General features: G+C 32.6%; 2 protein-coding genes across 2 annotated transcripts; one reads left to right on the forward strand and one right to left on the reverse strand.

Moving 5' to 3' along the window:
• Nucleotides 1-755: 755 nt before the first annotated feature.
• Nucleotides 756-5,583, reverse strand: LOC105132565 (chitinase-like protein). Its single transcript, XM_011036136.1, has 5 exons — nucleotides 5,058-5,583; nucleotides 4,358-4,408; nucleotides 2,156-2,289; nucleotides 1,524-1,624; nucleotides 756-1,423 (listed from the first exon to the last, which is right to left on the reverse strand). Exons 1-5 carry the CDS (start codon nucleotides 5,439-5,441, stop codon nucleotides 1,242-1,244), a joined length of 852 nt encoding a protein of 283 aa, XP_011034438.1. The 5' UTR covers nucleotides 5,442-5,583; the 3' UTR covers nucleotides 756-1,241.
• Nucleotides 5,584-13,556: 7,973 nt separating this feature from the next.
• Nucleotides 13,557-16,896, forward strand: LOC105132566 (uncharacterized). Its single transcript, XM_011036137.1, has 4 exons — nucleotides 13,557-14,116; nucleotides 14,278-14,490; nucleotides 14,786-15,007; nucleotides 16,657-16,896. Exons 1-4 carry the CDS (start codon nucleotides 14,111-14,113, stop codon nucleotides 16,705-16,707), a joined length of 492 nt encoding a protein of 163 aa, XP_011034439.1. The 5' UTR covers nucleotides 13,557-14,110; the 3' UTR covers nucleotides 16,708-16,896.

Below are 16,896 nucleotides of genomic sequence, written 5' to 3' on the forward strand. Positions count from 1 at the left end.
AAACATGTTAACTTACATATACTTTAGGTTTATTGTGCATTGATAATTTGATTTAATTTTTATTCTTAACCAATTCACCCTCTCTTGCGTGCCTTCATAGCCTATATATTTTTCTTGTTAAAGTCCAAGGAAGAATTGAATGTTATAAAAATATAATAGACATAATTAAGAATGTATAGTAAGAAATTTATATGAGAAGAATAACAATTTTATTTATACTTCAAAAAAAATATTTATGTTTATCTGATTGAGAAAGTTATTAATAATATCTAAACAACTAAAAAAACTCTAATAATATGATTAATTGATTAAACTCTAAATTTATTTTTTAGAAATTAATTTATTTTTTAAAAATTATTAGTTGAAGTCCCACAAATTTCAGGGTTTTCAAAGATAATTTTAATTAAAAAAAAAAATAATTTCCTTGTGTTAGATTCGTAGCATCTTCTATATCTAATAGGGATTTCAAAGATAATTTTAATTAAAAAAAAAATCTAGTTTCCTTGTGTTAGATTCGTAGCATCTTCTATATCCAATAGGGTTTTCAAAGATAATTTTAATTAAAAAAAAATCTAGTTTCCTTGTGTTAGATTCGTAGCATCTTCTATATCCAATTAGAAACAATCACTAGGCTTTTATTCAGAAGGATAAAAACCACAATAAACAAGGACAACATATAGTTAATAAACAACGGTTGCCGTGATCAGACATTTTTTAGGGTGTTTTTCTAAAGAGAATGAGAGGAAGAGGGCTAGTAAAGCACTTATAGTTATCTCATATTATTTTTTAACAGAACCGATAAAAGGACGCGCTAGAAGAACCATTCATAGATCAAACTATACATGTTCCTCCATAACATTACATGGCAACCAAGGAGGAACTACATAAATTTTGAGATATTTGCTTGGCCATGATGTACACAGCATGATTCCCTGAATGTCGAACATAACAAAAGCCGAGGATTCATGTCTCGTAAAGAAGCAACAGAATATCATGAACAAAAGTAACAGTATCCCATTAAAAAGAATTGGGAAAGATCTCATTGATCCTACCTCCCTAGAAGAAGACAAGAAGGGTTTCATATTTTAAGAGAGATTTGTAGAAGAGCTCGCACCAGGCAACCCATGTTGTGGCTGTAAAGAGTTTGCATTTCCTTCAATCTTTTTTCCTTCTCTAGGCAGACAACTTGGTTATCTATTATATGTACACGTGTTTGTCCAAACCAGAAGAAGTCACACCTCTTATATTTCCACCCTATCAATTGCACTCGCATCTTCATTCTCTGAATTGAATTCTCCTCGTGATATCATATTCATGATGGTCTTAGTGGCTTGACCAACCGCACGGGAAGTCTTCTTTGCAGCACCAGCAACAACTGGCTGCAGGGAGATGATTGGCAGACTAGCCCTCTCTTGAATCATAGCTGGATATCAAATAATAGACACAAAAACATCAGTTCTGTAAATAACAAGAAAGAAACAATTTGACTTGCTGCGGGAAAGATAGGCAGCACAATAACTTACACATAGTATGTTGGTGAGCAAGTGCACCAATCTGTCGAATTCCAGCTTCTGCTGCTTGAACTGCTTGAGCTGATTTATTGACCCCATCAGTTATCTCTTGGCTGCATGTCAATTGAGATAAACCATATTAGAGTACTTGAACAGTATCCGAGAAAATGAAAGTGGATACTTACAGGCCACTAAACTTTATAGCTCATCTTGTTAAGGTGGTGGTTTTTCTCTAGATATTAGTAATACTGATCATAATGCTATCATCAGACAGGCTCTCACCAAGACAAGCTGAACATCTTAATGTTTTAAGTGTGATGACTAAGGCGTACATTAGACATCTATAAATTACTATGGAATACATAAATAGACACAACTAAAGGACCTATAAATCCTCATGGAACTTTTTTACTTCCCCTCAGCATCAATATGTGACAGTCCCATCACTTAGTTTTACTGGGGTAAGGAAACCCATGTTTTGTTTATAAGATAGGACAAAGTAAACGGACATGATCAGGCTCTTGCTTATATGCTCAAGAAATACAAAATGTTCTTAACCGGCATTTGGACCAATGGAAAAGGGGAAAATTTTATGAAAAGAATTAATGATAAACAAAGAGTTGTCATGAGAATTTGTTTGTCACCTCAAATCACTTAATTCCAATGTAAGATCACTTATTTCCATGCCTGAAAGCCTAATTGCAGCCATTGTACTGGGCAGTTCCTCACGAGCTGTATCTGCTAGCTTCGAGAGAGATGTTGCTGCTTTCCCCATTGCCTGTCAAGCAGGGAGGAAAAAATAGAAGAAAAGGAACCAATATTGACAACAGAACACTAGAATCGTTAAATTGCATAAGATAATTTGTATAATATTAAAATCTTCACAAATAGGAAGTTACAATTACAAGAGTGACAGAGTTTCAAATATCCAGAACAACTAAAACTCTAAGGATACGATAAAATGAAAATGCACAAAGCAAATAAAGGAACTGATAAGAGAAATTAATTAGCATGGAGAGCAATATACTGTTGAAGCCCTTTTGCTGACCATTAATAATTTGTAAATTAACTAATGTTGGATTTGAATTCCTAAAGCTTGCACATTGGACGCGGCTTGCAGGTAGTTGACTACCAACATAATTATAGTTATGTTATTTTCATAACATGGATCTAGTAACAAGGACTTACATGATCAGACTACTGTTTAAAAGTAAAAGATTATCAACTATAATTTTTTAGATATCATACAACTTTTCCTCCATAATTAGCTTGCCCTCCTTTTAGCTTACAACTCCAAGAAATCAGGCATTCAGTTTAAATAGAAAGAATCAGGAAAGTGTAATTTCCTGATGGAAAAATCAACTGTCAGTTTCTTAAAATCTCATAATAAGAAAGCTTGGCATAGAATTTGATGTTGGACGGTCAACATATCTGAATCATCAAACCCCAGCAAGCAAGCTAATCAACTGACTGATAGACCATCAAAGCAACTGATGCATCACACTGCACAAGCTACTGCTATTAGGAATAGCTACCCCAGGTCAAATCTCAAGAAATGCATGTCGTGAGACCAGCCTTCTTAAAACACAAACAGCTAAGGGAAAGTTAACTAATTTAGTATTAATAACCTTTCTTAAAACATAAACAGCTAAGGGAAAATTTAACTAATTTAGCACGCAATCAGCTTCATAATTACCCAAACATCCTATCATCAGCATTCTACTCCTACAAACATACTGAACAATACATTCATCAGCACAGTAAACCAAAGTGCATCCAGAAGATCGTCACCAAGACCAAAAAATGCATACAAGCAGATGATACATATATGTCAAATGTAACAGAGCAGAAACAGAGGCAAAATGCTATGAAGAAAAAGAGCAAGCATATCAATAAACATTTTTACTAATGTCAGGATTTAATAAGAAATCTAATAATTCTCCAAATAATATTCTAACTGAAGAAAGAAAAAAAAAATGGCCAGTTAGCCAAATAGATATTTCTTCTTATGAAATATGATATCACCATCAGAAGTCAGCAAAAGCCACGTTAAGATGTCAGAAGTGCATGAGCTCCCATTAGCAATCTTTGCTTCAAATGACATTAGCTAACATTCCTTTCTTTCAAACCAAGGTCATTATGGATTGATTAAATTCATGGGTGTCAATTTCTTTTCTCTGTCACTAAAAAATCAAAGCATGTCAGTCAAGCTTTGTCTCATAATGCATCACCTAAGTTTGCAAGAAAAATATGCCATGCAACATCTGTTGCTTTCCAACAATACTAAAATTAGCAAAATGGACATAATAAAATACAAAAACAAAGCAAATGTAGAGGCAAGCAGATTTACTAAAGAAGAAAAAAAAAAGAAAACAAAAGGGGCAGCAACAAATAAAGAAGAAATAAAAAGGAAACAGAAATGGGAAAAAAGAAGAAGAAGAGAAATGGGAAAGGTAAAATAGCTGGTGGCTGCACCATTTTTCGAGTTTGAAAAAATCTGTTAATGTAGGAGTTGAACTGTCTTCAGCAGGTGAACCATTTCAATAAAGATATGATGAACTAGTTCGCATCCTCCAGAAAACAAGCATCAAAGATGCCTAAATTGGCAGTCATTCTTGAAAGTCTAATTCATGAATGACTCCTACAAACTATAAAGATGTAAGGATATTCACATTTCACAGTCGTCTTCTTCTTCTTCTATTCATAGTATGTGTTAACAGTGATATTATATTTAATAGAAGAAACAGCTTGCAGAAACAACAGGTTGAAACAAAATCTAGCAAACAATCCTACGCTTGAAGATATGAAAAGAGAACTGCACTCAGATGTAAAGTCAGATCACTTACATAGAGTGTTGGTACAGCAGCAACAACAAGGCTTGTAAATGCTATAGAAGTCTGCAAGACATCGAAGTAAAGTTCAGTCATTTCCAACAACTGCATTACCATCAAAGGGTAAAGACAAAGTCGTGAACATTTCAACTCAAAGATATTATAGTTTCACAACACTGTCCAGCTGAAATATTTACCGACACACCTATCACAAATACAGCATATTTTGATTGGAGGATTGAATCCGCACTATCACAGTTGAAAAAAAACAAACATACCTAACAAATATATTGATTTGCTGCATCTGCACCAAAATAATACAAACAGGTGGTCCTATGCAAGCAATTCAGAGCTTCTAGATTTCTCAGAGAAAACACATAAACCATTGCATGTTATAAATGAATACCAATACAGTAAAAATAGCATACAATTCCAAATTCTAAACAATCTAACAGCACCTTCATAAGCCCCAAATTAGCAGAGCTAAAAAGCAGCTATCTTTCTAACACAAACCACCCAATAAAAAAGACCCATCAAAGACTTCATAGCCATTAAGATCAAAAGGGGGGGAAACCCAACTTTGCAGACAATGAATTTAATAGCCAAAAGTCCGTTAAACATCCTAAACACGAAAACCAAGTTAATTTGTAAAAAAAGGGACCAACAAATAATACCAAATTAAGCTCATAAAACTCTAAACAGAGAGAGAGAGTACCGTGCAGGCAATAAAAGATAAGAGAAAGAAAGCTTGATCACTCAAACTAAGCTTAGTCCATGACTGAATATAATTGGGAACAACTGGATTCCCAACTTGGACATTCAAGTTCCTCTCCATTTCATCTGCATCAAGAACTTCAACATTTGAATTCAATGACACTTGTTCATTAGTGGAAGTGGATTGTTTTCTAGTGGGATTTGAAGAAGAGCAAATTGGAATTAAACGAGAGGGTCTAGAGGAGTTGGGGTGTGGGGATATTGCGGAGAGAAAATGATTGGGGTGTGGAATTGAGTTTCTGGGAAATGGAATTGAATTCCTTGTTAGTGAACTTAATGAATTGAAAATAAGAAAGGAATCAGCGGTTAGGAGATTGGGTTTCATTTGTAGCAACTTTTTGAGAGAATCGTTGGTTTTGAGTTCTTCTTTAACATTAACACTACTCCATTAGTTATTTCTTCCTTGTTTTTATTATTAAGGCTTTGTTCAGAAGGAAGAGAAGCGACTAGCTCCTCCATTACTAGATAGGTTGTTAACCCAACGCCTGCCCTGAGTCAAATTTTTATTAATATAAAAAAATATTTAGGTGATAATAAAATTCAAGCAAACTCATGCTAATTTTAATAAAATAATTTATAAAAAAATTACTAATCTTAAAAACTAATAATTTAATATCAAATAATAAAATAAAAACAAATTTTCAAAAATTATAATTTTAAAAAAGAAAACTTGATTTAATTTGGGCTAACTTGATTAACCCACAATCCATAATATAAGATTAAAATAAAAAAATTCAAAGAAAAAATCTAACAAAAAAAGATCAAAGTTCAGAAAAAAAAATATAAAAAAATTGGATTAATTCAGGTCAACTTTACTAACCACTTTCAAGATAACCTAACAAAAAAAAAAAGAAGAGAAACAATAACAAAGCTTAAAAGCCAATAATTAAATGTCAAATAATAAAATTTAAAAATAAAATCAATGTCATAAAAAAATATTAAGGGGAAAAAAACCCGAATCATTTTGAATTAGATGAACTAACCTACTACAGGTATCTGTTATATAAGAATGAGATAAAAAGATTAAACTTTAAGAAGAAAAACTTAGCAAAAAAAAATTAAAGTTAAATAAAAAAACATTGAAAAAGAAAACCCAAACTAACCTAGGTTAATTTGACTAACATGTACTGAGAATAACACAATGAAAAGAAAAGAAAAGAAAATCACAAAGCTCAATTTTCAATAATCTAATATTAAAGAATAAAATTTTTTAAAATATCAATTTCATAAAACAATATTGAAAAAAAATTCCAAATCTATCTATGTTATCTCAATTAATCTCTTATCCAAGATATTAGATTGAAATAACTTAAAAAAATAAAAAAAAATAAAGCCAAGGGCTTAATTGTTGGTGTGAGTTATTGTGTAAAATTTGAAGGATAAGGAAGTAGAAATTGTAGGGATTTGTCTGTTACTTCTAATTAAATAATTCTAGTTATATCTATATATGAGAATAATTACCTATCTAGATTAAAATTTCTTGTAGAACCTATATAATGATATACTTATGTACAGATTTGCAACTAGAGAGAAATAAAATATTCTTAATATTTGTTTATTATAGTATCAGAGTAAAAAGATTTAAGACTTTGTAAGTTTTTTTTTTTTAAAAAAAGCTATGACATAACAAATACTCTTAATAAAGAGTTCTAAGACAAAAGTCAAGTCTTTGCAAAACTAACTATCAAAATATCACAAATATTGAATCAAACACTTATCTCATTAAATCAAGAAACTATTAGTGCACCAATTAGGATCAAGTTGAATGACACCAAGTATGATCTTTGGGCTTAAGTTATTGAGATATATATCTCAGGTAAAGACAAAATAAGATAGATAAATAAAAATCTTCCATAACAACACGAGAATAATCCTAATTTTAGAAAATGAAGAATAGAAAATGCATTGGTAAAAAGATGGCTAATTAATTCAATGGATCCAAAATCAATAAGAAATTACATCATATTTTGAACGGAAAAAGGTAATATGAGATGTTATTTTTACAACCTATTTTGATGGTAGTGACACTCACAAGTATATAATCGTATAATGAAAGCAATAAGACTTAAACAAGGTGGAGGATCTATCGAAACGTACCATAATAATCTTTAAGGTTTACAGCGAGAAATATGATGAAATGTAAGGCTGACATACAAAGGTATAACTATATTTTACAAGAAGATAAAGTGTACACCTTTTTTAATAGACTAGATGATCGACTGGACAAAGTTATAAAAGTCATGCTCCAAATCCAAACCTTCCTTACCGTGGAACAAACATATGCATATGTTTGAAAGGAAGACTTAAGGCAGGCTATAATGTTGACAAAGGAAGACTCTACACCAAGTAGGTTCATGCTCTCAAGAGGTAGGAAAAGGCCACAACAAGCATTACTCCCGCTGTTGTCCAAACCAACGAAGACGAAGCAACACGTAGAAGACAAAGGTTGTACACGCTGTGGATTTGTCAAGCACACAATAGAAACATGTTTTAAATTGCACAGGTGCCTAGAGTGGTAGCAAGAACTAAAAAACAAAACAAAACGAGAGGTCGGTATAGAAGAGACACAAGACAGAGCATCACTTGTTAGCACTAAACCTCAACTGTCCCTTATATCTCAAAAAGTCCCTTCGCCTGCTTTAAGCAATAATTTGGTGGCTCATGATGATCCAGGTAATCATGGATGGGTTGTAGATCTAGGGGAAACTAATCACATGACATTTGATCCACAAGATTTTTCTAAAATCACCCAATCAAATTAAGATCGAAAAAAATAAAAAATTTGGGGTCAATTAAAAGCTAAATTGAAAAAAATTCTCAGCTAATAACCATTTTACAAAAGGCACCGAACTTTAGGAACCTAATCGGCTGAAATCATGGGTGAAATTGAAAAAATTTGAAAGTTTAATGGTCAATTAGAAGTTAAATTAAAGAAATCTAAGACCAATGACCAAAATAAAAACAGCAATGGAATTGAAGTTCATCAGGGGAAAAAATTGAATAAAATTGAAAGTTTAAAGTCATTTAAGGGTGTAATTGAGACATCATAAATCAAAGGAGTAAAATATATTTTACCAAAATGAAACTGTTTTTGGGTGATTATTCATCTTCTTCTTCATATTTTAGCTGAAAAAGCTACTCAAGTGGGCATATTTATAAGGCATTTTATTCTTCATCTCTCCATCAAATTGAACAAAACTCATACGTAAATAATCATATGACATCTAACTACATGCTAGTGTGATCCGTTCTGGTTGATTGACACCGTAACGATTATGTCACCGCTCCAAAGTGGCAAACCTAACCAGCTCTTTTCTTGCCACAAATCTAACAGCCCATAATGGCTACTTTGAGCTAATAATTAGGATCTTTCCAAGTTGAACTAAGAGCCAAGATTTGGCACCAATGGAGACCAAACGTCCTTTTTTCCACCCCAATAAATAGAAGTGGATTTCATGAGCTAAAGGAGGAGGAAATTAGGTCCAAAATTAACAAAAAAAAAAACCAGCTTCCCCCTAATATTTTATTTATCATTATCATTTTTTTCCTCTTCTCCACTGCCGTCATGACTTCAACTTCCTTAACCGCCACAATCACACTAACACCGTGACCGTGAAATTATTATGAATTCCCTACCCTTATATTATATATCCATCTTTCATATGCCAAAGTGTATTGCTCATGTGATAACATCCATTCAGATAAAAATTAGTTGTTTTTATCTAGATTGGTGGAGAAAAGAAAGAAAGGGAAGAGGGAAGAGGTAGAGAGTCTATATAAAGAGATAAGGGTCTTGTGTGGAACAAGTCATCGATGATCAATAGTAGTTCTGTAAAAAAAAAGGGTGATGTTTTAGGAAATTATTTTTAGCCTACTTTATTCGAGTTGATTGCACAATAGAGATCTAAAAATGGTTGATGATAGTGGTGACATGATGACCAAAACTTGATGATGAGTTTTTTCCAACATGGAGAGAATGATGTAGCTAAGTTTGTTATGATTAGGGGATTTGTCCTAAACAGTCTATGTAAATAACTTAGTAGATACGTTTTAGTGTAATAAGTCTAGGTCCAGGAGAAAAATTGGTTATACTATACTAGGCTAGTGGCTTGAAATGATGATAACATGAGATTCGATTGTTGAATTAGGTTTAAATTTTTACAAGTGATTCTACATGTTATTTTATGGTAAGAAGAAATTGTATCGCTTGTCGGATTATTGGATCTCAAATTATTATGCCTAAAAGTTGTTGTTTGGACTAATTTTTTATTTTGCCTAGATGTTTTTGAAATTATTATTTATTTTCATATTTTGTTTTAATTTCTTTTATGTGCTAGGATTCGGATTTTTTCCCTTAATTTAGGTCGATTCTTCTAGCTTATAAAAAGCATTATAAAACTTTATAGGAGGAAGACTTGGTCAAATTATTATTTGAGAAATAAAGTAAGGTTTTAACGTTCTTTGTGTTTTAACCTTAATTTAGTTTTTCTTTTGTCTTTCTATGCTTGTTACAGTCTTGTTATGTTTTTACCTGCATCACTAAGTCATTTATATAGCCTGTATTTTGCAGATCCACATCTAACTATAGTCAATCTATATCAACCGGTGCATAGAGGAATTTGGATCTTCAACATACTAAATATTGCCATTGAAGTGGCTTGTGCACTGAGGTACCTTCATCATCAGCGTGAATCTCCAATAGCTCATTGTGACCTTAAGCCGTGCAATATTCTTCAGGACAAATAAATGGTTGAACATGTGTGTTGAGCATGTAGGAGACGTTGGTCTAGCTAGATCTCTTTATCAGGCAGCCAACACTTCCAATTCTATAAGCACTCTTGGAAATAAGAGGGCCGGCCTATTGATTACATCGCTCCAAGTATCCCTTCCAGAGTTCTAGCTTCTAAAGCATTCTTCTTTGCAAGTATACATCCTTTTTCTATGCGTTTGCTACACTTCATATCTTGTCATACGCAACTTTTTCTGACTTTTAACACTAATTCATTGCATATGATGTTGCTATGGGAAGAGAATTGTCAGCAGATGTTGATGTGTTCAGTGATGGTATACTTTTTCTGGAGATGTTTACAGGAAATGGGCCCAAAAGTGAAATGGTCAAGGATAGCACGAACCTCCACAATTTTGTAAAACCAGCTTTGCCTGCAAGAGTGACTGAAATAGTGGGACCACAGGTACTCCAGGAAAGATTAGGATTTCAGGCGCTAATGGGCTTCCTGGCCAGAGCACCACGATCAGAAATGAGAAAATAGAAGACTTAATCCAAATATTTAAGCAGGAGTTACTTGTTCTGCCAAATTGCCTCGAGAACAAATGAAAATGGATGATTTTGAAGCTGAGATGCGTTCTACCAGAGAGAAACTTCTATGAACTTCTTAGAACGAGGAATGCACAGAGAGAGATGAAATTTTTAGGATAATTGAAAGAGTAATGTTGTATAAATAAGTCATAAAAAAATTTCGTACAACCTCACTTTATTTATGAGTAATGTTTTTAGCCCGACTCTACCATTGCGTTTTGAATCATTAGGAGGATCGGGTAATTGAGTTATGTTTTTATCATTTTTTGTTTTTTTTTAATAAAATTTGTAAGCTTTTCTATGCATGCAAGTTCAAGTCTTCAAAAAAAAATCATTGCTTTAATCTAGATGCTAAATCCAAATAAAATTTCTTTTTGTAATTATTCCTAATATTAATTATCAATCCATTTTTTTTTAATTTCCCATGAATATTTAATGAGAATGATTTTTTTATGTTGATCTTTTATATAACTTTCTCAAATTTATTATTATTTTATTTTTTAAACTACTATGTTAAATTTTTTCATGACTTGATTTTTTATTGAGATTTTTTCTTCATCATAATTTTTTATTTTAAAAAATTATTTTTCTAATAAAAAAGACATAATTTTGCTAAAAAATTATATATGAATAATTAAGGAAGGAGGGTTTTAACAAATATATATATATATATATATATATATATTATTGATTAAATCCTTAGAATTCTTGCGAATGTTTATTATAATTAAGTTAGGTTTTCATTCAAAAACTCATGCTACTTGGGGGGAAAAAAGCATTGAGAAGAAAATAAAATTTTGACTAAAAATTATATTTTTTTTCTATGTTAAACTCTTTGAAATTTTTAGATATTCATTTTAACTACCATAAAATTAAATAAAAATATATGACAAAAATCACCTCTCAGCAATGCGCTACCATACAACTAATAGTTCCTAAAACACTAATATATAGGCGTGCGAGTGATTCTCTTATCATTATTCATTATGATCTATTTTTATTTCAGAACTCGAGCTTATAGAGCAAACAATATACTTATCTCCCAATAGAAAAATTATACGCCCACAAAAACAAGTAATACGGTTTCCTCTGTGCTCTCAAAACGGCAGGAATCGATTGGTGACCTTTCTTCTCGGTGAAATTAAAGGGACTCACTTTGTGTATGTTTAATAGAATTAGTGATACAGTTTAATGTAATCCGACCTGTGATAATATGTTGTGTATGATCTCATATCATGTGATGATGGGACCACCATATTTATTGAGAAGAGAGGCACTTGAGCACTTTAAAATTAAGTGGTTCGGGTACTGTAGCGTAAGATTGAAATTAGAAGAGAGGAAAAGAGAAAAAGAGGCAGCAGAGCAGCCTGTGCTCTTTCTTCGATTTCCAGCTTGTTCACCGTTGGAACGGGCTGAAATTTTGACAGCAGTTTCTAGACATGTTGATCTTCATTCTGGACGGTCGGATCGAAGATTGGTGGTGTGGAAGCTGGCCGTTTTGACAGAAAACGAGGCTGTCAGTTTTGTGAGTTTTTCTCAAATATTTCTCTTTTAATCTTGTTGTAATCCGAGAATAAGTTGTTCTTGATGATATATATGTTGTATCCCTTAGTTGAATCTAAGGAAGAATGATTGTGAACTCATTATTTGTTGATAGTAGAAGTTTTTAGGTGGACTACGGTCCCGTGGTTTTTCCCACATCAGGTTTTCCACGTTAAAAATCTTGGTGTTGATTTTGTGATTATTTGCATTATTTTTCATCATTGTTTGATTCTGTTTTACTGCACAAAGAGGAAAAGAATTGGGACTTGTGAATTATAATTGTATTCCGCTGAATTGATTCGGGTAAATTGGTATCCGGTTATTCCGAGTTTTCCCAACATAATATTTATTTTTAAATAATTAGATGTGAGTTTATTATAATTAGATAAAAATTTATCTCAAATAAATTATATAAATATTTCAAAATATCTATTTGTAGACTGGGAAAACAGGTTTAAAATCAAGAAGACGTTTGGTTGAGTTAAAACTAGAATAACAATTTAAAAAAAAAATGCAGTTAGCGTATTTTGTGATTTTATTGCCGCATTCATTGTTATTATTATTAGAATCATCAACTTCACGTGAGCAAAATCTGGCGTTTAGCACTCCCATTCACGTCCCCCTTGATCGGTCCATGAGAAATTCTGCCGATGTTGAGAGGGAACACGGATTAGCCACCTCTGCATTACATGTCAGTCTTTGACCTTGTTGCCTCTCTGTTATCGAAGTTTCAGTTTGTTTTCTTCGCCGAAAAATTGACTAATTTGCAACCAGTCTAATAGGGGAAGGGTCGGCTGGTGCCCTTTTGTCATTTACACAGAGCACCAAGGCGTGAGCAATGGGAAGTCAAAATAAATCGGCATATTTCACTCCACAAGGCATGTGATCAAGGCCTGGCTAGTAGCTTAAGCAGGATCCTGAAAGCAGAAGAGATAAAGAGGCTTCTGTTCTTCTTTCCCTGTTTTTCCACCATGGAACTAGCTAGATCTCCTTCTTTCCAGTTTCCATGGTCACGGCAAGTCTCACGTGTTTGCCCTTCTCCATGTTTTGAAGCGTTGGGCCCACCACATTCATTGGTAAGAAAACAGCACCTTCGAGGGGCAGCAAGCTTATACCGCAGGCCTCGTTCTCACTTGTGCATGCTGGTGCAGGGCTCTATACTAGATCGATGTTTACGGGGGTTGCTTCCTTGATCGTTTTTCGAACAATCTTTTAAATATTTTTAACTTGATATAAACAAATATGTGTAAACTCATGTTTCATTTGAAGTCAGGAATGTCAAAGAAAGGGTGTCAGTATAAAAATACAAGAGTTTAGGGGCTGCACTAAAAAAAAGATAGCTGAGCCTTTTAATGCATGCGTTTTTTTGGAAAAATAAATATGCAAATGAACGACATGACTGCAACTTTTAAGCTTCCAAGTATCTTCGAGTCCAAAATCGTTGCGTGCGTTGAGTAGCCTCCTGCATTGATTTGAATGCCAAAGTCAAAGGGGACAAGTTCTTCAGCAAATGGGGGAAAAGCAAAACCATCTTTAACTTTTCAAGCTTGGCCAATTCTCCAGAGTCAGACTCTCTTTCTGTAACAGTCACTGACCCCCAAATAGAGGTGGAAAAAAAAACCCATTAAAATTGTAGGTCCCTATTTCTGGTCTGCGCGTTAATCTAGCTTTAGGAAATCCTTCCTTGCAGATAAGCTCAACGAAGGATTTAGAGGTAAAAAAAGGTCGCTCGATGTTATAGTCTGAATGGGTTGACTAAAAAAAAGAAACCTAGCAACACAAAAAGACCTGCCGAAGCTCTTCTCATTCACTTAAAGCTAAAAAAAAGAAACCTAGCAACACAAAAAGACCTGCCGAGGCTCTTCTCATTCACAAAGCCTTTAGACTATACACTTCTACCTTTTACGCTAGAAAGAGCTGAAACGTATCTTTCTTTGCAGAATCTCTCTGCAATTCTCAACTAAAATTTGTATATTTTATCTTGAATTGTTTATTCTGAGAATACCCATATCCTTCTTTTTAACCTTTTTGTTCTTCCCTTCTCAAGCTCCTATCTTTTTCTCTATCCTTTATAGCACCTTTTTGTTTCAGTCTCTTCTTTGGCTTCTTGCTTTATACTGCCATAATCGACCAAAATGGATGTAAGCTCTCTTGCCATTTCTCGGCTTCTTATTTTCAACCTCTCTCAGATTTCGCTTCTTTCTGTTGTTTTTTAATATCCCTCTTTTTAATTTCAAGAAACTCTTTTCATTTGCCTTCAAAATTGATTCTTTTTTTTTTTTTTGTGTTTTGTTTTGGTCAGGAATGGAGAAGAAGTGGACAAATACCAGCATTCGGAAACTGGGACCAGGCAAATGACCTTCCAATCACAATGTATTTTGAGTCTGCAAGACAGGCAGGATTGATTCGACACAGTACTAATTCCTCTGGAGAATGCGGACATCGGTACAGGCGTAGTGATCTACATGCTTCTGATTTCAACAAGCCTTCTCGTTATCATGATCCTCCCAGAAAGGTTCGTCCTTTATTTTGCTTTTTTCTTTTTTTTAAAAAAAAAAAAAAAATTCTCTCTCTTCCCACATACACACGAACACTGCTTTTATTTTTTTCAGTGGATTTTTCAATGATCAAACTAGAAATAGAGTACTGGTTACGTTCCATATTCTTAAAGAATTTATCTGGAAGAACATAAAAATCGGTACACCTTGATTTATATGGTTATATTCTCCATATATTCTTACATGACTTTAACAAGGAAATGATAGTCATGATGAAGGTCTGGAATTTGAATGATGGTGTTGAATTTGTAGACAAGAATGAGAGAACAGCGAGGTCCACATTCAAAAGAGCAGAGAAAGCAGGGCAAAGTCTGTGACGTGACTGAACCGGCAAGGAAACAACAGCCCACAATGCCACCACATTGTCATAAAATGGGCGCTGTAATTTGTCCTCAAGTTCCTCTTAAGCCTCCTAAAGCTGTTGATGAAGATCTCTACAAAATCCCACCAGAGCTCCTCCGCTCTGCCAAGCGGGTAAGTTTTCTTGTTTAATTTCCTCCTTGTATATATTGAACAAAATAAAGATGAAGCACCACATATAATCACTGGGGATTGTTACTTGGAAATAACCTTTTCCTCCTCGGTTTAAAAAATGAAAGCATTGGTGTTCGTGCAAATTTTGTTTTTTCAATGCCTCAATGATTATTAAAGGGTATATATACATTTTTAAAGTAAATAGTAAAATTATTTATTTGAGCAGCGCTTAGGATCTATCCGGTAGTTATTCCTGTCTGTCTTTTTATTATGTGTTTTTAGAAATATTATCATGTAATCTTCTTTTTATTATAGCACATGATTGCGAATAATAGGTGGTTTGTTGTTCTTTTTTTTTTTAATCAAAAAAATACATAGTTGTCCTTTTTATTTTTAAATTTTAAATTTTAGTTTTTTCTTTTGATTTTTTTATTTTTCTTCTTATTTTTTTATAAAAATTTTATTTATTTTCAAATTAATCTTTCAATTGTAATTTGTTATTTTTTTATTTCAGTCTTTATTCAATCAAAGTTTTATTTGTTTTTAATATCATCATTCAATCAAAATTTATATTATTTTATTTTTTAAATTTGACTCTTATTATTTTCATTTGTTTTTTATTTTGTTAAACTTATTTTTCTTTTTAATTTAACCCTCTAATTGAACATTTTTTATTGCCCTCTAATTTTTTTTTATTTCAACTTTTATCTTCATTCTTTTAATTACAATGTTTTATTTTAGATTCTTTTGTGAATTTTTTTATGATTTTTTGGCATTGCATAATATTTTTTTTATTTAATTAGTTGCATGTGTGTTTCTATTTTTATAATCTTTTATTGATTTTAAAAAATAAATTTAGTAAACAGTTTAATGTTTTATTTTGCTAGATTAAATGTTTAATCTAACCTCCATAATTTTTTTTAGTTATTATTAACAATGCTTTTCATTTATTTACATAAATAATTTATTTAATTAAATTCTTGTATAGAAATTTTGATTTACACTTTGAATTATTTAAGTAAAAAAACACATTGAAATGGCCCACATACCTTCTTCTTTTTTTTTATTTTTTTTTAACAATCCACATTAGAGCATGGGTTAAATATCTAGTGCACGCGCACATGCACACTATTCATCAATGATCAAACAAGTGTATGGTTTGTGAAATATCGTTAAAGAATACTTGTTAGTCTCCAAATAATTAAAAATAATAGAACTACATTAGTAACACACTAGCATAAGCAGTACGTGAATTCTAATTAGACCAAGTCATAGCTAGTAGCCTAAAACCATCCATGCCTATTTTTTCTAGCATCCGGTTTTGAATAAAACTTCTTCTCAGTCCCTGGATTTGTTATCGAGGTTGAAATTTTGGCAATTCTCTTGTGGAAATGTGCTAAAGAACAAGCCAGTCATTGCCCAGAAGGGTCATCATCTTGACAAATAAGTCTCAAATGCCCACTAAAATTGAGACAAGTTTCGTTGTTGTTGAATAAATTTGCTAGACAGTACCGTATGAGGTCATATGGCTGCAAGAAGCTTGCCTCAAATTAAGTAATTGTACAGTTTCATTTATTTTTTTTTCCTGGCAAGAAAACATCAATAATAAACGATTTAATTATTATATTCCTCTTTTTTCTTTCATGCAGAAGAAATGCCCCGGATTGTTTTCTTGCCTTGTGCCTGCTTGTGCTTCATAGAATTAGACTACAAGGCGTTTCTGTCACCAAAGTGCGTCTGTGGAAGTGAAAAAAAGAAAATAGTGTTCACTGCTCCAAGCTCTTCTTCTCCCACCAGAATGCTTAGCTTATAGTAGCAGTATTAGTTAAAATTTACTAGTAACATAAGCTATGATCAATGAAAATGGGATTCTGCTATGCCATTTGATA

Source organism: Populus euphratica, unplaced genomic scaffold (genome assembly GCF_000495115.2).
Source record: "Populus euphratica unplaced genomic scaffold, PopEup_1.0 scaffold27.1, whole genome shotgun sequence".
In the NCBI taxonomy this organism is placed as follows: domain Eukaryota; kingdom Viridiplantae; phylum Streptophyta; class Magnoliopsida; order Malpighiales; family Salicaceae; genus Populus; species Populus euphratica.